The sequence below is a fragment of the Scleropages formosus genome, chromosome 2, assembly GCF_900964775.1.
Source record: "Scleropages formosus chromosome 2, fSclFor1.1, whole genome shotgun sequence".
In the NCBI taxonomy this organism is placed as follows: domain Eukaryota; kingdom Metazoa; phylum Chordata; class Actinopteri; order Osteoglossiformes; family Osteoglossidae; genus Scleropages; species Scleropages formosus.
This window is the reverse complement of record NC_041807.1, coordinates 26,592,072-26,611,989: the sequence shown is the minus strand read 5'-3', so window position 1 is coordinate 26,611,989 and position 19,918 is coordinate 26,592,072. Positions and strand designations below refer to the sequence as shown.

The 19,918-nt window shown below is 42.9% G+C and overlaps 2 protein-coding genes across 3 annotated transcripts; one reads left to right on the top strand and one right to left on the bottom strand.

Annotated features, from left to right (window-relative positions):
- Positions 1 to 1,483: 1,483 nt before the first annotated feature.
- rab7a (RAB7a, member RAS oncogene family) lies at positions 1,484 to 11,374 on the bottom strand. Of its 2 annotated transcripts, XM_018756636.2 has the most exons (7): positions 11,040 to 11,374; positions 8,080 to 8,104; positions 5,491 to 5,553; positions 3,738 to 3,864; positions 3,288 to 3,506; positions 2,948 to 3,076; positions 1,484 to 2,270 (listed from the first exon to the last, which is right to left on the bottom strand). In XM_018756636.2, exons 3-7 carry the CDS (start codon positions 5,541 to 5,543, stop codon positions 2,175 to 2,177), a joined length of 624 nt encoding a protein of 207 aa, XP_018612152.1. In that variant the 5' UTR covers positions 5,544 to 5,553; positions 8,080 to 8,104; positions 11,040 to 11,374; the 3' UTR covers positions 1,484 to 2,174. The 2 variants fall into 2 exon arrangements, with proteins under 2 accessions (XP_018612152.1, XP_018612151.1); XM_018756635.2 differs by lacking the exon at positions 8,080 to 8,104.
- A 4,185-nt stretch (positions 11,375 to 15,559) lies between these two features.
- LOC108936915 (fibroleukin) lies at positions 15,560 to 18,996 on the top strand. Its single transcript, XM_018756569.2, has 5 exons — positions 15,560 to 15,767; positions 17,230 to 17,307; positions 17,481 to 17,593; positions 17,915 to 18,177; positions 18,666 to 18,996. Exons 1-5 carry the CDS (start codon positions 15,560 to 15,562, stop codon positions 18,994 to 18,996), a joined length of 993 nt encoding a protein of 330 aa, XP_018612085.1.
- Positions 18,997 to 19,918: the final 922 nt, after the last annotated feature.

Genomic DNA, 19,918 nt, shown 5'->3' with positions numbered 1-19,918 from the left:
AACGAGCAGCAGACGGGAACAAGGTGCGAGTTGAGAAAGTCAGACAAGGCCGCATGCTGAGGGACACACGTAAGAGGCAGAGGAGCGGGAGAGTGAGGGCAAAGACGAGTGTGGAGTAGAGACAAGAGCGAGAAAGGAGCAGGGACAGCAGAGAGATGCTGGAATCTCTCAAGTTATAACATCTTGCAATTTAATAATGTAACAAACTGCAAAACACACATTGACCTTGAGTTTTTTGTCTCAACTAAAAGTGATTCAAAGAACTGTGAACAGTATAAAACTGTAGCGCAAAAGTGTCATACAGGCAATGATGAGTGTCTGAAAAAGTACATTGAAATGTATTCAATGCCTCAAGAGAGACTTGTTTGAACATGTCTGTCACTGTGATCCATGTACCACTGGTGATATACTCTTCCTATTACTATTCATCACTTAATTTTAACTCAATTTATCATGTAAAGTAATACATTTCAAAAGGACACCTCAAAGACTAAACAGGCTACTTCTAATAATTGATAAAATGGTATCAGCTCACCATGACAACAAAACATTATCAGTTTGTTTTTATTGTACATTTTTATTCAGCTGAAAAATATGCTACTGTTTATTTTATCAAAATGGCAAAAATGCAAAGATTTCAGTAGAGAACTGTAATCCCACTGTTAGATATTAATGCTGCACCTGAAGTGCATAACACCACTTTCCTTCAGTTTTTGAGGAAAAAGTTACATAGTTATAACTGTTAAATACATTACCTTAGTAATTTTGAGGCTACTAAAACTCCTGCACACCATGGTTTCCCTGTGTTAAAGGACCGTTTCCTTAATGAATAAATTTGACAACCATTTTGTCCCATGGAATTCAGTACAATGAACTTTTATTCAATAACTTTATTATTACTTTGAGACCCAAATATTTGTTGAACACTTCAGTTGGTACTGTATTTATTTAAATAACACCAGGATGAGTACTTTACAGGAGGTTTTTTTGTGAGGATGAATATCCAGTCTTGATACAGCTGAGCCCTCCCCGCAATAAAATCAGATTGTGACTTGACTTTACCCCAACAGACTGAAAGAACGACTACCTAATATCAAGCACTTAATAAAGCATTTGCCAACCTGCCAAATGCATTTGCTGAAAGTGATTAACAAATATGTAAAGTGTGCCAATTTGTCATTTAAAACCTGATAGAACTCAAAAGTTGTAACGGTTGTAGTAATGTTCTTCGAACAATGAGATCAGTTGACATTTCCTGTCCATAACTTACTTGCCTTGTAACTGCAGGCTGCCCAACATGACGAATCATAACGGTGTTGAATCTGAGTATAAACACTGGACAGATAACACACTTAAGACTCCTGTGGGAGTGTGGAGCAGAGAAGGGAGCCTTGAAGTTCCTTGTAACTTGGACACATACCGTAGGTTGGCAAACTGACCAGATTTCAGGTCTAACACACAAATTAATTTCATGTTCTATCAGTACTGGCTGAAGTTGAAGTGCTTATCATACATATGTAAAGGCAGACATGTACAAAATGAAAGTGCAGAAGTAATCAAGTTTTTCCTCCGAGGCAAATTATTTTCTTCGATGGCTGTCTTGGCAATATATCATGTTAAATCAGATCACATGAGCTGCAGCTGCTTTGAAAAGCAAATTTGCAAAACAGCTAAACAAACAGGCTTAAAGTGAACATAATCAAAAGCTGTAAAGTGAAACATTCCTCTTTGTGATCCTAATCTTACCTGTTAGGAAATACAAGCTCACACATCCTAAATGTCAGGGGCAGAGAAGGAACTGGAGGTCTGCTTCAGCTTTTTGTGGAGGGGCTGAAGTAAAGGACTGACTGTGAATGTACCTTGAAGTAAGAGTTTAAATTGTCATGGAGGGAGCGCAATTCTCAAATTAGAGTAACTCTTCTAAGAGCACATGTTCTTGAGCCTAGGGCTGGGTACAAGGATGTGTGTTTCTAAGAGTGCCTGCGTGTAGAGTACACTGAAATGGAAAAAGCCAGCTCTTGTCTACCAACACACTGAACTACTTCTGCACACCAGTGATGATGGGGTCAGGTAAGAGGAGCATACAGCAGGGCAGAAGAGGGTAGGAGAGGCTTTTAGAAGGCAAGGGAGGATTTAAGAGGACCATTCAGGCCTCTAGAGGTCCCGGGTCCCCCTCAGCAGCTGCATGTTTCCGCTGAAGGTTTCACTCGATCATTCTTGTCCAGTTTGATTGGCTCTGGAAACTCATTGTACAGCTCTACTTCTGTCTCCTAAAATAAAGACACAAAAAGCAGGTGTGTGTCTGTGTATGTGAACCAAAGGGCACACACTGAAGTACATGTAATATAAATAAGCATTAAAAAAAAAATAAAAAAAAAATAACTTGGTAGGTAGTGTGATAGTTAAGGTCATTACTGGTAACCATAAGATTCCTACTTTGAGTCCCATTTACTGGTACTATTGGAGTACCTTTGATCAAGGTACTTACTCTGAATTACTCTACTAAAATACTCAGCTGTATAAGTGCATCAAATACTGTAAGCTGCTTTGGACACAGGTATCAGCTAAGCAAATAACCAGTAGTTTATTATCTACACAGACAGCAAACGGCATAGCTGTTAGATCTGCTGCTTTTGGACTTGGAGGCAGCAGTACCCTTGAGCAAGGTACTTACCCTAAATTGCCCCAGTAATAAATACCCAGCTGCATAAATGAGTAGTTAGATTGCTTAAAACTAAGTCACTTTGCAAAAATGTATCCTCTGAATGTAAAAAAAGACGTAGAGTCATTAAAAACTATAAAATCATAATGCTAAAACATACATCAGCGAATGAGAAAAAATGTTCATCAAAAAAAAAGAAAGAAAGGCAGATGTGTGAATAAAACGTGAACTTTCTCAGTACTTTTTCCATGCTGCTTCTTGATTCCCTCTGAACAACACCCTCACCTGCTTCAGAGCGTTGCGTGCAATGGTCTGGAAGGCCTGCTCCACGTTAATAGCCTCCTTGGCACTAGTCTCAAAGTATGGGATGTTGTTCTTACTCTGGCACCAGGCCTGTGCTCGCTTGGTTGTTACCTACATGTAAAGACGGGTCATTACAGTCAATGCACAGTAATATAATGTTTTAAGCAAAAGGTAATAAGTATTAAGTACATTCTGTGAGTAAAACAAGTTTTAAAGATGGTTCAGTGTTACATCAGAACTACAATGAGCCTGTATAGAAGGTACTGAAAGCTTTACAGCAAACTCAAAAAACAAAGAAAGGACAAATAAAATTACTACATACCTGCCTGTTCTCCAGGTCAATCTTGTTGCCTAGTACTACAAATGGGAAGTTCTCAGGGTCACGAGGACTGGCTTGGATGAGAAACTCGTCCCGCCAGCTGTCCAGGGTCTTAAAAGTGTTGGGTGCAGTCACATCGAAAACAAGCACGCAGCAGTCTGCTCCGCGGTAGAAGGCAACACCCAGTGACTGGAAGCGCTCCTGCCCTGCTGTATCCCATATCTGGGAGAGGTGTCGGGGAACATGACATAAGTTAGGGGTCCAACAGATTGTTTGGATCATCAGCACTAAATTCATATCGACTGAATAATCTGCTATTTTAATTGTAAAAACAACTTTGGCTGCAGACTACTGAGTCTCCTTATTCAAGCAGGCTTGCCAGAATTTGACAATGGACTATCTAATGATACCATAATCATTTATTCTGTTACAATGTAGAATGTGGAGCTATACCTGCATTGTGACAAGTCTGTCATCCACCATCACTTCTTTTGTAAGGAAGTCTGCTCCTATTGTAGCTTTGTACTGGTTGCTGAACTTTTTATTCACATACTGGTTCATCAGGGAAGTCTTGCCAACACTGTAAATTCAAGCAAAGGAGACAGAAGAACATCATTCCGTCACCATTCACTGTATGAACTCCACGTCACATTACCATTTTCTCTTAATGTAATGCATAAATTGTACTTTTGCTGAGATGTACGTCACTTTGGACAAAAGCATCTGCTAAATGAATAAATGTAAATGTACTAAAACACCAAACAGTTTCAACCAACATCAGGCTGTTTTCTATAGCACTAGTACTATTTCTACAGAAATAATGTTACTTCAAAGAACGTCAAATGGCTTTGCAATATTGTGTCCATGCTACATGACTAAATAATACAAAGGTAAACCATTTACCAAGTGTCTTAGTTATTTAAATTTATTTCATCATCATTTAACAGCTTCAGTGGAACATAAACGAAATACAGACTCCAATATTGCATTTTTGCAAGAGGTTTTTTACTGGCTTTATGGCAGAAGACACCAAGAGTCCCAAGACATCAGATGTGTTGGATACTACTACCAATTAGCATAAGAGAAAGGATACAGTCTAAATAATTTTCAGTAGAAAAAGAAATATACAGAACTTTTTGTTACTTCCTTACATGAGATAAAACTTTTTTTAGCTCCTGTAACTCAACTTATTCATACTCTTTTGTGATAAACTGCAGGTACTAAAATGACAACATACCATGTAAACAAAATCACATAACCACACAATTCCAAAATACTTGATAACTGAATGTTTATTACAGGTAATGTACCTGTAACTGAATTTAAACTGTATTTATAAAAACTATACTCTAATTAAATTATGATTTCATATATAACATTACAAAGAAGATAGATTTTATACACATTCTTACATCTGATGTTTTCAAAGATATAATATATATATATATAAATCCAAGTTGACAGTTAATATGTCATTAAGTAACCATCATTCACACCAGATGATCTCCTTGCAAATAAAATTAATAAATGAAATGACAACTGTGAGAATACAGCTACATTCTGACTCCTGTGGATGAGCAGCAAGCATGCTGATGTGTAAAACCACCCTACCAGGTTTCTTCCTACTGATAAAGCATGAGAACCAAATAAGCATGTTAAATATTCAGAAGGGATGCTGTTTTACAGCTGCAGTTTGTGGAGAAGTTAAGAACTGTGACAAACACCTGCCAATTTATATGAGGGCAAGTACTTTTGTAATTATATGCATTAATACATCTGCATTATGACAGGTCTGTCTCAGGCCACAACTAATGGAACTGCATGATAGCTGGCATGCACCATTCATCACACATTGAATATGATTAAATATGATCACAAGAAGTTAGAGCAGCAAAAGCACACTGCTTATTTTCTCAGTACATACAATAGTCTTCCACATACACCAAAGTGAAACTGTACAGAAATAAAAGGGTTTAAAGTTTTGAGGGCGTGGTTAGAGCTCTTCAATCTGTGGCAAATTATTTTCATATGTTGCACCTTACACATTAGACTCATCTCTTACTGGTGAAAGTCATGTGCTAAGACTTCAGCAATGACACATAAAAGACCTAAATTAGACTCTGACAATCAAAAGTGAAGGGAAATAGCAGAAATGCAGTACATTGCAAGAGAGAAAGGGCCAGTAGCAGGGATGGTCATTACTCACCCAGAATCTCCAAGAATGATGACTTTGAGTAGCACCTTCTTTCTGGATGTCATTCTATCAAGGCTAAGGAAATATTAAATATAAAAAAATAAAACTGTGTCAAAAATGGCAGCACATCCACTGAAAGGTAAACATCCAACTCCACAGATATCCATGCAAAATCTTAACTACAGGTAATAAAGCTGCCATTCATTCATTATCGGTAATCACTTGCCCAGTGTAGGGTCACTGTGATCCAGAGTGAATTAACACTCTGTGGCTCGCTGGCTTAGTTTATAACTTTACTATGTAGTATAGCTCTTGTAGTAACAATGTACAGTTAAAGTTTTATTTATGTTATGTCTCTTGATCCTTTGTTCAGTGGTCTCTGACACTGTGAGAGAAGAGTGCTCCATAAAAATAAATGGAATTGAACTTTTCAGGTGATGGTAATGCTATAACACTGCGTCTTACCTGCTGATGAAGACACACACAAGTGATGAAGAAAACAAACGCGATATAAAACATACACGACCGCAAATCACTTCCACAGTTCTGGGGGTCTGTCTCATTTATGCATGTTAACACTGATCTCACCAAGAGCATCAAACCTTTTCACCTTTCAACTTGTACTGTCATTACATTAAGCTTGCTTATTGTCAAGCATGGCCATGAGAGCTCTCCAGTGTCTAGGTCAGTGGAATCAGATTAGGCTTGCAGGTTGTTTTCTGTGACTATGTTGACTAAAACTAGTTCAGTACAGATGTTTTCAGAATTTATACAAGCGTCCAGATTTGATGTATTTTAAGCACACCTTCATACTACTCTAATTTTTCTTTTGTTCATCCATTATCAATAACCACTTGTTTACTGCAGGGTTATGGTGGTTCAGAGACTATTCCAGAAACATAGCACAAGAGGCAGGATATACCTTGAACAGGATGCAGGTTAGAGTGCACATTGTCAACTTTAATTTGAGTGTATTTACATCTATAACAGAGAACCTTGTAAGAATTACAGCTCTTCTAATACATAATACCCCATTTTAAAGGACCAAAAGTAATTGGACAATTAGGTGCTCTCTTGGCCAGTCGTGGATCACTGCATCACAAGTTCATGCACAAAAGACCTAAAAAGGTTTAGAGTTGATTGTTGATGCAGCACTGCTGTCAACAGCATTTGCTGCTGCCTCTCACCATGAGGACCAAAGAAGTGTAAATGCCAATATAGCAGGGCATTATGAGGCTGAAAAATCCAAATAAGTCATAGACATAGCAAAGATACTAAATTTGTCAAAACCAACTGTTTTGGTACATTGTTAAGAAGTAAAAACACACTGGTGAGCTTAGAAATAGTAAATGACCTGGCAGAGTATAGAAGACAACTGGAGTGAATGATCAAAGCATACTGTAAATCCTGAAGGAAAGCCCATTTTAAAAACTATTGAACAAATCAGTAGATGAACACTGTCCAGGATATAGGCATAGATGTGACAAAGACTACAATAAAGGGAAGAATTCCCCAGTATAACCTCAATGGGTTCACCTGAAAATGCACACTACCGGTAAGCTTCAAAAACAGAAAGGCCAGGCTATACAGTTTGCTAAAAAATACATTAAAAAGCATGTCGAGTGCTGTAACAAAGAACCTACGAACAGATGGCAGGATAAATTCTCAAGTATGAAGAGGCATCTTATCTCCTCAGGTCCAACCAAATGCCACCGAATGCACAGGACGATGCTTCATGCTATAGCAGGACAATGACCCAAAACACTGCTAATGCAATTACGCAAGTTTCTCAGGGGCAAAAAGTGGAATTCTCTTGACTGGCTGAGTCAATCACCTAACTTGAATCCCTAAGCAGCATTTGACTTAACCAAAGACAGGACTGAAGAAAAAAATAGTTGTTGAAACAAACCGGAAATGTAGGCCTGGCAGAGCATCAAGAGAGATACCCAGAGTCTGCTTTGGTCTATGGGTTGAAGACTTCAGGAAGTCATCAGATGCAAATATGACAATTTTGTTTAAGATTATGATAATCTGTCCAATTATTTCTGCTCCCCTAAAATGCAGTACTGTGTATAAAAAGGGCTGTAATCCCTACACTGTTAATCTCGTATAGATTTAAACGGTCTCAAATTAAATCTGATAGTCTGCACTTTAGCCTAATAGTTGATTTTTCATTTCAAAAACCAGTGTGCTGCAGTACAGAGCACACACACACACACACACACATTTTCAGAACCGCTTGTCCCATACGGGGTCACGGGGAACCAGAGCCTAACCCGGCAACTCAGGGCGCAAGGCTGGAGGGGGAGGGGACACACCCAGGACGGGACGCCAGTCCGTCGCAAGGCACCCCAAGCGGGACTCGAACCCCAGACCCACCGGAGAGCAGGACTGTGGGCCAACCCACTGCACCACCGCACCCCCTTCCAGTACAGAGCAAAAACATCAAACACTGTCACTGTCAAAATACTTACAGACCACAATATATAAGCACTCATCATAAATGTACAGCTTTTGACATCAGTTTCACATAAAACACAAGGTCAAACTGGACTATGAGAAGTACACGCTAGGAGAAAGGAGACAAGTGACTTCACTGACCTGTCTCAGAGTATTGCCACAATGGCTGCAGGAAAGAAAAAAAAAGGGGAACATGTGACCAAGTCAGTGATCACTGAGTCATGACCACACACACACACACACACACACAGTAAAACCCTACCAGCAGGCCGCATTGGGTGGATTCATTCAGCCTCTTTATCTGACTCTGGGGAAACTTAACCAATGCAGCAGCCTTACATTAAACACTTCCAGTCTATGTGACTTTTGCAATCAATAAAGAAAGCGTAATCATAGAAGATTTTTATTGTGAACACTGTAATTTTGGTCTTGTTTCTGTTAAACTTTCCTCGCAGTCATACCACTGTGGTGTTTTGCAAATAAGTTTGTTTTTCTTTTTAAAGAAATCAAACAGCGTGTGGACTCATTCTTACGCCTACCACCACATGAAATGTTTTCCATAATGTTCCGTACAGCTGTAGATCTGAAAGGACTCTGTATAGGAAGTGTTAGGTATAATGACAGCAAATATATGTACTCTGGTTTATCAGCATCATCTTTAGAAAATTAACTATAACGAATTCAAGTCGTCTCAAACATAGTCCATTTAAACTTTAATGATTCATAATTTTATTAACAGAGCCATTCACAGATTGTGTACAGTAATAATTTATGTTCACAGTTCCAGATGAATTATAAACTGTTCTTCCCCTTCTTATACACCCGAATTATACAACTAGCTACTCCTACACAAGACATCTTCCATTTCTGAGCTGCTAGACAGGCAGTAGGGGTACAACGAAGGAGCAGTGTAATATAAGAAACAGCTTAAAAAAAAAAAAAAATCAATGTATATGGGTGGGAATCTAGAAGAAAACCAAAGACGGTGACGATGCAAAAAAGGGGAGATCGGTATAGATGAGGGTTTTGACCCCAGTTTGGACTGCAGTGATAAAAGAGTCCAAAGTAAAAAAAAACAATGTGGTGTGACTTGTGCATATTCAGGAAAAAAAAGACACAGGACAACACGGTATGAGCTGAACTGAATGTGTGGTCAATAACCAGGAGTTACAGCAGTCAAGCCAAGAAAGTGCTAGGACCCAAGTAGAAGCAATTCCACAAATCTAAATCCACAAAGAAAGTAAAGCAATGTTCAGCTTTTGTTTCTAGGCAGCCAATTAAACAGAAATGCACTCAAGCCACCGACTGTTTTGATTTATGATGCATCCAAAATATGTCACAAAATATGCTTTATATGAAATGTTGCCATAAAATTTTGGCTAGTGTAATGATAATGTCTGCATCCAGCATAACCCTACACAGAAATGTCTTTGTTTCAGAATGTCAGCGATACAAGTTAGTACAACGGAACATTTTTGGAAACTGATTTTCATTCTCCCCTTCAACCAGTTCATTAGAATGCAATTCTTTGTCACGGGTCCTTTTGTCACCACACATACTTCATCTGCTTCCCACCCACAGTTTAGTCCAATACTACAGAGGTTCAGCAAATCATATTCCATTGCTGCACCTTTTAAACAATCTTAAAAACTATACTAGCACAACATTTTAAGAAATTCTTGCAATTTATACATTTTAGCAGTAATAACCAGTAGAGTGTCCTAAGCCTCTCCTAACTTTGCACCACTGGCTGGTGCAACTTCCACTCGTTCTTGGATGAGCTCATTCATTTGACCTCCTTCTACAGAAGTCACTCAAGTGTAGCTTTAGTTTTTTCCCGGGGGGTCACGACCCTCACGAAAAGCACTTGTGGACTCTTCATAAACTCTTCAATTCCCTGTGGTGCCTTTCTACAGCTTCACAGCAGAGAGCTTCTAACACAGCTGTAGTCTTCATGTTTAACATTTACTTTACACTGACCATTGTGCCCAAGAACCCTGTACTGACAATTGTTCCTCAGGAATCATGGGCATCATGATGGGCAGCGCGTAGTGTCCTGGTCAGAGCTGTAGCCTTGTGACCTGAAGATTCTTGGTTCCAATCCCTTCTCTGCTTTAAAACCCTTAATATGCTACAGCAAGAATGCAAAGTACATATAAACGGATAAATCATGGAAAAGTGAGAGGGGGCGCGGTGGCGCAGCGGGTTTGGCTGGGTCCTGCTCTCTGGTGGGTCTGGGGTTCGAGTCCCATTTGGAGTGCCTTGCGACGGCCTGGTGTCCCATCCTGCGCGTGTCCCCTCCCTCTCCAGCCTTGCACCCTGTGTCGCCGGGTTGGGCCCCGGCTTCCCACAATCCCACTCGGGACGAGCGACTGCAACCAGTGTGTGCGTGTGCGCGCGTGCACGGAAAGGTCAATTAATGTCGTAAGCCGACTTGGAGAAAGGAGGAAGCTACAGAAGGGTTAACTGTAAACATTAAATTAATATCCATAAGCAGTTGGAACCACCACTAATGAACACATACAGGAGTAGGTGCCATCTCTGGCTTCTAGTCATGTAACTGGGGGAAAACATGAATGGATTTTGTTTTGTCATCGTGCCTTAAGTACAGTATGTTCCCGTCACTTGTGCTTGTTTACCGGTTCTTTCACCCCTTCACTTCAGCACTCAAACGGTAAAATCAAGAAGTGAAAACTTTTGCAAACGTTAATATTTCTGTTACACAGGCGACCTCAATAATAATAATAAATAAATTATAATATATTATTAATAACAACAATGAATAGACAGCGAGTGAGTAGTAATCACACATCTCTGCTTTTCCTGGTGGTTGAAGACGGTAAAACAGACAGTGCTTAGAAGAGGGGGAAAAAAAAAAAAAAAAGTCTCATTTCACCCGGCAGGTTTGGACCGGAGCAGAACCGACGGGGCTCAAACCCGACCTGCTGTGTTTGTTTCCCCACCACCTGCAGCTCGGCTCCGGCGGCCTGTAACTCTTTCTTTCCTCCCGCCGGCGGAGCGCGGCTCTCTGGCTCCCGGTCTCACACGCGCACCGAGCGAGTCGCGATCCTGCGCCCACGAGCGGTGTTGCGAGAACTTACCGTTCACACACAGAGTCAGTCACACAGATCCGGAGCAGCAGTCAGTGTTCGTGTCGGGCGGCCCGCAGCAGCCAACGGCCGTCTTCTTTTTTTTCCGCTTCAGTACTGCAGCAGAGGGCTAAGCTAGGCTAACAGCACCAGTGCGTTAAAATGTTCTTTTCCTCACGCCGGCTCACCGGTTGCTTGAATCGCTTCGCTACCTTTCTGGTCACCTTCTACCTTTGTTCGAGTTTTCTTGCTTCTGCAGTACCTACAAAACGAGCTGCGCTACCGCTCGCCGCCGCTCCTTCTCTTCCTCTCCCACTTCCTCCAAAAACAACCGTGGCGTGTCAGTCCTGCGGTGACGTCATATGCACGCTTGCCGCGGCGTGCCTTAAACCCCGCCCACGCGTTGCTACAGCCTGCGATGATTGGCTCGTGTGTTGGCCGCGGATCTCATTTATCAGTCAGAACGTGGCAGCGGGGCTTCACGGTCGTGTGTTGGTCGTGAGGTTTGCTGTCGGCAGTATGTGGTGTATTGTGTGATGATCCACTTCTGCAGGTTGTGTAAGGGCTCATGTTTAACACTGTGTACTGAAAGCAGCTTTTCCTGCCCACGTGTAACGACATATCTGTCACCATCATCCCCATGGCATAGGCCCTCAGCAGCCCTCTGGGGACACGTGCCTTGGCTTTCAACAGTTACTTACTGCAATAAATAAACATGATGATGATATCCCGTTCGGAAATGTTTGCCTGCGTGTGATCATTTCATGTACGTAAGAAGAAGGTTGAAGTGTTGTTCAAGACCCCGGCCTCTGGTAACGCAGCAAAATGATATGTGTAGCATGTGTCATACTTACATTTACATTTATTCATTAGCAGACACTTCTCTAGCAACATACATCTCAGAGGAAATACAATGTGTGCATTACATTAGAGAAAGAGAGACATAGTAGCAATCATGATTCTTAAGTAAACCTAATTTGTTTTTTTCCACTTTATGCACCGGTGTTCATCGCACAAGTAGATGCATAAAACTCAGGATAGTAGACTAATAGACTAATCCTGATCACCTTCCTACAATTTTTTTTTTTTTTTGTAGGTACACAAACATTAATATACAATAAAAGAGTAGCGTCTGTGTAAATGCTTATCTGGGGCATGATCATAAAGTTACGGTGCATGAACATCTTGCATGAGCTGGAGAGCTCATGGGCAAAGTGAGTTCAGAATAGGTGAATTTTCAGGCCCTTCTTGAATGGAGGCAGAGTTTCAGCAGTTCTGAGTGAGAAGGGGAGGTCATTCCACCACAACAGAGCCAGAACTGAGAACCTTCAGGCTTCACATGCTGGTGGAGCAAATGGTGATGAGATCATGTGGCTAACCATGGATCATACTAGTATTCCTTATCACTTCAGTCTTAATCACATAAAAGTTGTCACCATCACTGTGCTCTGTGTGTGTGTGTGTATGTATGTGAGACATTATTGGAACAAATATTAGTCTTGTTCATTTTCATGTCAATGAAATTCCATTCCTTTCTTAAGAATGAATGGCATAAATTCACATTTAGGGAGTAAAAATTTAACAATGATTTGATATATTAAGGGAATGTGATAATATGGAGACCAAGGGGCTGATGATAATCGACTAAAGCCCCCTAATTTGTAGAATGTTGAGAAGAAAATAGTCACTCACATAACGTGTGAGTGACAGAGAGAGAGTGTTTCACTGATGTATGGATGAGTGACCCATTGTAAGTGGTGTATCTAGCAGTGTAAGTCACCTTGGTGAATAAGGTGTGTGGGCTGATAACGCTACATAGAGCTCATTGGAAGTTGCTTTGGAGAAAAGTGTCTGCTAAATAAATAAATGTAAATAAATATAAATGTAAAACAGGCCATAGCAGGGGGTGCGGTGGCGCAGTGGGTTGGCCCTCAGTCCTGCTCTCCGGTGGGTCTGGGGTTCGAGTCCCGCTTGGGGTGCCTTGCGACGGGCTGGCGTCCTGTCCTGGGTGTGTCCTCTCCCCCTCCGGCCTTACGCCCTGTGTTACCGGGTAGGCTCCGGTTCCCCGTGACCCTGTATGGGACAAGCGGTTCTGAAAATGTGTGTGTGTGTGTAAAACAGGCCCATTAGAACAATATCCTGGTTGAGGACAAGTGTACCAGTAGAGGGAGCTCCTTATTTAGCAATAGAAAATCATAAAAAAAATCTACACACACACCCAAAAGGTTTTTGTCCCTCAGTGGTGTCAATATAGTTATTACCTGGTTAACTATGGTATTAACCTTTAAATCACCCTGGGTTTGAATGGTGGTGGTTGGACCACTGTCTTTTATTATAGGCACTGGAAGGAGAGGGATATTCCCTCCAGCAGTTTATTATTACACTCACATTTCTTCCAAAGCAAAAGCAACTGTATACTTCCTCTCCTGCTTCCACTTTGACAGTCCCAGCCAATCACAACCATTGATTAAGGTAAGCATTATTAAAATGAGGATTGTGAAAGGGAAGGGGGAGGTTTTGAAAAAAGGGGGGCAAAAATAGCTATTCGGGGGGGGGGGGGTAATGATGAGTGTATGTGTGTATAATCGAGAGGGGGAACTGTAGGGTGTGTGTCTCTGGGTGAAGAAAGATGGGAGGACAAAAGTGTCTGTGCTGTGTCTCTATGTGAGAGGTGGAAAAGACAAATTACTGTGTAAATCTTGTCAACAAGTATCTGTGGAAATGGATGCAAAAGTTAAGAACCTGAGGAAGAGGCTTTAAAGTCCAAACTTTGATGCTTTAAAATATTTCCGTTCTTGTTTTTCTTACATATGCCTTATCATCACCCTGTTCTCTTGTGTGTGATCCTAATGGGTGAAGAGCTATGTAATTAAAATATTTGCGCATAAAGAGTGTAGGAGAGTAGGAGAGCAAGTCAGTCCTTTATAGGTTTTTGCTTTATGATGTTTGCGCATGTCTATATTTATTTGGATGTTTGAAAATGAATGTGCGTGTGTGCAGGGGGGGCGCACGGGGAGGGAGCATCGGTGTATGTCGGGAGGCACAGAGAGCAGCACTTATCTAGGAATCTGAACCAGAAGAAGCACCAGCAGAGACAGAGACAGAGACACCAAGGGTTGGCAGAGTGGAGTGAGCTCTCAGAAGTCCATCTCTGACCCCCCTCGGTGCCTGCCGCCCGGACCCAAGACACCAGGACAGGACTCAAAGAGGCACAGCAAGAGCAAGGACAAGTAAAAGGGAGAAGAGTTGAAGGAGAAAACTGTGGGAAAACGGAGGAAAGAATTCTCAGTAGCGTAAAGAGAACCCTAACTGAAGGAAGAGTGAAATTGGAGAACAGAAGTGAAGTGCAGAGTACCCTCACTAATAAGTTCCCAATGTTTCCAGTCACCCCCCTGTGCCTCATTCCTCTCATCTCCTTGTTCAGCAGAGCTTCGGCGTCCCCGGATGTGCCGGCGTGCTCTCGTCCACCCTGCAGGGACAGTTTGGTGGCTCTGGCAGGGAGGGTGGGGGGCTGCGAGGGCCGGTCAACAGCCTCGGGGTGCAGGGTGGTGGCCCTCAGCCCCTCTACACTAAACCTCGCGGTTAAGGAGGACAACAGACAGGGAACAAGACAGGGCCATCCAGAGGTGAGTGCCGCCTTGCCGTGTCATAGTGCGTCATGAGATATTCGGGGGCTCTCCAAAATGTGTAATAAATAGTACATAAAGTTCAGGTACTGTTAGGGGCGGGCACCACTTGAATTATGTTCAAGAATGCTTCTCAGAATTTGTTACCACATCTTATTGTGTGTGCACATTCTCTATTTTTAATTCATTTTGAATTTTTTTTCTTTGGAAAAAATGCATATCTGAATTATGTGTTCTGCCCAAAATCAACAGCATTTAAATTCCAACCAACCAACAAACCATGTAATTCAAATGCGCAATATATTATATTTACAAAAAATAATACTAATACTAAAAACATTTATTTTATATAGCACTTTTAAAAGCAGCTTCTCAAAGTGCTTTACTGTAAGAAGAATGATATGAAGAGATATATAGACAAGGTGTTTAAGATTTATTATAAATACATTTCTCATTTGTATTTTACGTTAAAATGTAACACTCATAATGTCCAGAATTTATTGAAAAATCAAAACATTCCCATTTAACCCAGAATAAGCACCTGTATTAATAATACTGGAATATTATGATGGTTAACACGGAATGTTATGATGATCGAACAATTTAAAACAATCAAGTAAGTATTCAAATAGTAATCTAAAGGTACCTGTTACTTTACACTAAGAGCTATTAATGAATTACTTAGAGAATTACACTATGACAATGTATCCTGCAGTGTGTATAGTTTGTCGGTGTGCTGTTTGAAATAACTTGCATTTGCTATTAATATCCAGGGTGTTTGAATGCGATGATGCCATATCAGTAATATTTCACTTCTGCTTGCTGTGAATGACAGTAACTTAGATGTGCATGGTGTACCAATGACATGAGCTGTAATACTGTAACAATAGTGTCCCAGCACTGAGAATGACACGTCGTTTCTTCGAGGTGAGCGATGTTTCTGAGCGACTAGCCCAACTGCAGCGCTGCATGGGAGTGCTGCAGGAGCCCGGAGGCCATCAGGGACGCTTAGGGGCCACGCTAAGGGCCACGCTGGCACTGATGGCCAGCATTCTGACCCAGTGTGATCTGCATTGTCACAGTCAGGCCCTCCGCTCAATGACCGAACAGCTAGGTGAGACCCGGATTCCCTTTCCTTCACCAGCACGTGGACAAACGTGCAAACAATTGCTCTCCCTTTTACACAAATGCACGGACAAGCTTACACGAACACATTCAGAAGAGGCTGAGAAAAGCTCCCACTGAGGTCTGCTCAATGTCGGTCAGAGGTGAGCGCTCAGGAATGCAAGTGAGCGCAACCAGATGACCTGTAACCCAAGTGTAGAACATTGGCAGCACTCAGCCAGTGCACAAGTACTACAAAGACTCACAACAGTACAAAACAGCCCCTGAACCTTACATTTATGCTTTTAGCTGACACTTCTCAAGGGGCGGTGTGGTGGGTTTGACCAGGTCCTGCTCTCCAGTGGGTCTGGGGTTCGACTCCCACTTGGGGTGCCTTGTGATGGACTGGCATCCCATCCTGGGTGTGTCCCCTCCCCCTCCAGCCTTACACCCTGGGTTGTTGGGTTAGACTCTGGCTACCTGAGAAGCATGGGACAAGCAGCTTCAGACAATGTGTGTGTGAGCTGATGCTTCTCTCCAAAGCAACTTACAACATTAGTCCATTTGTACAGCTGGATTATTTTACAGGAGCAACTGAGGGTAAATACCTTGCTCACAGGTACTACAGCGAGAGGTGGGGATCAAACCTGCATTTACATTTACGCATTTAGCTGACACTTTTCCCTAAAGCTACTTACAATGTTAAGGTTACAGTTATTTACCCTTTTATACAGCTGAGTAATTTTACTGGAGCAATTCAGGGTAAGTGCCTTGCTCAAGGGTACTACAGCTGGAGGTGAAGCTCAAACCTGCAACCTTTGGTTGGTAACTCTAACCACTACACCATCAGCTGTCCCTTCAGCTGTCCCTTCAACTTTCCCTTCAGCTGTCCCTCAGCTGTCCCTTCAGCTGTCCCTTCAACTGTTCCATCTTATATGAACCCTGCACACAGCTGAGCATTCACACATCAGCGACACAAACACACAACAGAGAATTACAACCTTGGATTTGTGTCACAATACGTCGAAAAATAACACGGTAAGCAAATGACACATTTTAAAATTATGTCACTTGGCTGATATAGCAAATGATTTCTAAAAGTATATTTACTACAACGGGGAGCCTAGTGGCGCAGTGGGTTGGGCCGGGTCCTGCTCTCCAGTGGGTCTGGGGTTCGAGTCCCGCTTGGGGTGCCTTGCGACAGACTGGCTGCGCTCCTGGGTGTGTCCCCTCCCCCTCCGGCCCTCCGCCCTGTGTTGCTGGGTAGGCTCCGGCCCCCTGTGACCCTGTATGGGACGAGTGGTTCAGAAAGTGTGTGTGTGTATTTACTACAACAAGTAGGGGTGCCAAGTATGTGCAGTTCTCTACATTAACTCTTTTTACCTGTTTCTTTTCTTGTGTACGTGTCTGTGTCCTGGTCTGTTTTCAGGCCCGTAATTCTATTTGTCTGTCCATCCGTATCTGCCATTTAGAAACTGCTGCAGTGGGCCGCGACGGCGAGAAGGACCTTTTAATGCTACTGGGGAGTATCGTACAAAACCCGCCAACAGGTGAGTTAATAGGATGTTCCAAGGATATAAAGAGTGCGCGTAGAAAGTTTCGAGAAGTAAGGAGGATGTAGAAGTAGGCAGAAGAAATGCAAGGAGATAAACATGCCTCTCCTTTACCATTTGCGTGCGTTTCTACGTCTGTCTTTCACCGTGTCCGTGTTTGTTTGCTCCAGTGGCTCCATCAGCAAGGTTGTACCCTCAGAGCTGTGCCGAGATCCATCATCTAGGAATCGAAGAGAACGGAATTTACACCATCCAGCCAGACCCACGTCGCCCTGCCCTCGAGGTCACAGTACACCTGGCCCCCCAAGGAGAGCTGCATGCATAAGAACACGATACACATTGCATACCACATTTGCATCACCGCATGATACGTATTGCGTAATCATGACATTAAGACAGTTTCTCACTTGGCATATAGGAAAAGGTTCAGGTCAGCTTTCCTGTGAAATTCGCATTGTACCAAGGAGATAACTGAGGTTGCACGCTGTGGCTAAGGTGAAACTTCTGTGTAGGTTTGACGCTGTGTAAGAGTGACTGATTCGTGGCACTTTGATTTACAGGGAGACAAAATGTTTGTTTTCACAAAGTGCTGTCACCTCCACAGGCTGCCTGTGACATGGAGACAGCAGGTGGGGGCTGGACCGTGTTTCAGCGGCGTCTTGATGGCTCGGCGGACTTCAACCGCACCTGGCAGGAGTACCGGGATGGCTTTGGCTCCCCTCAAGGGGAGCACTGGCTGGGCAACGGGGCCCTGCACGCCCTGGCGGGCTCTGGGCAGAACGTGCTGCGTATCCAGCTGGAGGATTGGCACCTGCAGAGGCGCCAGGCCACCTACAGCACCTTTCGGGTAGCATCTGAGGCCAGTAGGTCAGAATCAAACAAATCCAGTGGCACAGTGCAATGCCCTTGAGAAAAAGATCTATTCTGAATGTCTTTAAGGTTGATTAGTCTGGGCCTGCTCTGTGGTGGGTCTGGGGTTCAAGCCCTGCCTGGAGTGCCTTGTGGCGGACTGGAATCCCATCCAGGGTGTTCCTCAGCCCCACGCGCTGCGCTGCTGGGCTAGGCTCCAGCCCGCCGGGACAAGCGGCCCTAGACATCGTGTGTGTAGTTATAAGTCAAAGTCTTTCCAAATTTAATTGATTTTAGTTTCTTTTTTATTTCTGAAAATGATGTGATCATTAAGAGTCTCACCAAGTGAAGACCTAGCAGTAGCGCCCCTTTAGAGGTTTTTAAACCTTTTTTTTAAAACCATTTCCACATATCTTTTCTCGTATGTTTTGCTGTCCATAAACAGACTTAAATCAGTTCAGTTATGAAAAATGTCTGCAAGGTATAAAAAAATTCCTCTGTTCTAGGTACCGACTGACAGCACGGGACTACTCCGGTGACGCAGGAAATGCTCTCAGCTACAGTAAACGCTACAACCACGATGGGCGTCCGTTCAGCACCTCTGACAGGGACCACGACCGCTACACATCTGGGAACTGCGCACAGTACTATGGAGCTGGCTGGTGGTTCGATTCCTGCTTCGCAGCTAACTTGAACGGCAAGTACTACCGCGGGCGGTACAGCGGCCTCACCAATGGCATCTATTGGGGCACGTGGTACATCCTAACAGATGCGCGTACTGGGGAGAGGTACTCCTTCAAGACTGTTGAGATGAAGACTCGGCCACGAGGTTTCTGATAGATGAGAAGGTGGTTCGTGGAGCTCGTCTCACTACTAAGAAGCAAAATGAGACGCATACACTCAACATAACAAGCAAAGTGCAACCCAACCGATTCAGCGTATATAAAATATCTCTAAACTAAATTTAACAAGCATTCAAATGATCTTTCTCTTCTGACAAAATCTTTTTTTCACTGCTCCACTCTCTATAAGTGCATTTATTCTGAAACATCTGGCATTCGGGCCATGAATCTGTTTGTCTCAGTCAGGCTTGAGATTGCTCATTAAACGCTAACTGTGACCACTGGGGCTTGATGGCATTTTTATAAACGACAGGGAGTTTCCTGTCCTGGGTTACCTGTTGCTCTGCCCATTTTCATTCAAAATCATTATCTCCACGCTTTACTGGTTAACTCAGCAACGGATTATACAAAGACACAGTCATCCGCTGGGAACTCTGCCTCCTACATACTATTAAAGCCGTGCTCCAAAGACCCAGACAGACATAGGACACTGAATGCTTTGACAAGCCCCTGTAATAAGAAACCCATTGCTCCCCATGCAAGGCAGCGGCCTTTGTTCTTTTTCCAGGTGAATGACATTAATGTCAGGGCTATGAGAATTTTCATAGGCTATTTCAAGTGAATGGTGACTAATGCAGACAGTATGATTGTAAGCTATGCATCTCCTCTCCTGTCCTCCCCGCCCCTCTAACTTCATATTCTCCGTGGCTCTGCTTGCACCCTAGGGTGCTCAGAGCTCCGAGGGCACAAACTGACCCCAGATTATCCTTCGAGCCTCGCGTCGACTGGGCAGCTCAGTTGCTGGCACGAGTTCACGGGCAGACTTAGAAAGCGGCTGGATTTTTACTCACTTTAGAGTGGGACTGGGTGAAGGTGGGGAGAACTGGGCTCCGTTGTTTTAGCGTGGGCAGGCAGTG

Coding starts and splice junctions, on each gene's coding strand:
- rab7a (XM_018756636.2), bottom strand. CDS start 5,543: ATGACATCCAGAAAGAAGGTGCTACTCAAAGTCATCATTCTTGGAGAT. Junction 3,507..3,737: donor ACAGACTTGTCACAATGCAG/GTATAGCTCCAC, acceptor CACCTCTCCCAG/ATATGGGATACAGCAGGGCA. Junction 3,077..3,287: donor TTGACCTGGAGAACAGGCAG/GTATGTAGTAAT, acceptor CTTTACATGTAG/GTAACAACCAAGCGAGCACA.
- LOC108936915 (XM_018756569.2), top strand. CDS start 15,560: ATGACACGTCGTTTCTTCGAGGTGAGCGATGTTTCTGAGCGACTAGCC. Junction 15,768..17,229: donor CTCAATGACCGAACAGCTAG/GTGAGACCCGGA, acceptor TCTGCCATTTAG/AAACTGCTGCAGTGGGCCGC. Junction 17,308..17,480: donor CGTACAAAACCCGCCAACAG/GTGAGTTAATAG, acceptor TGTTTGCTCCAG/TGGCTCCATCAGCAAGGTTG.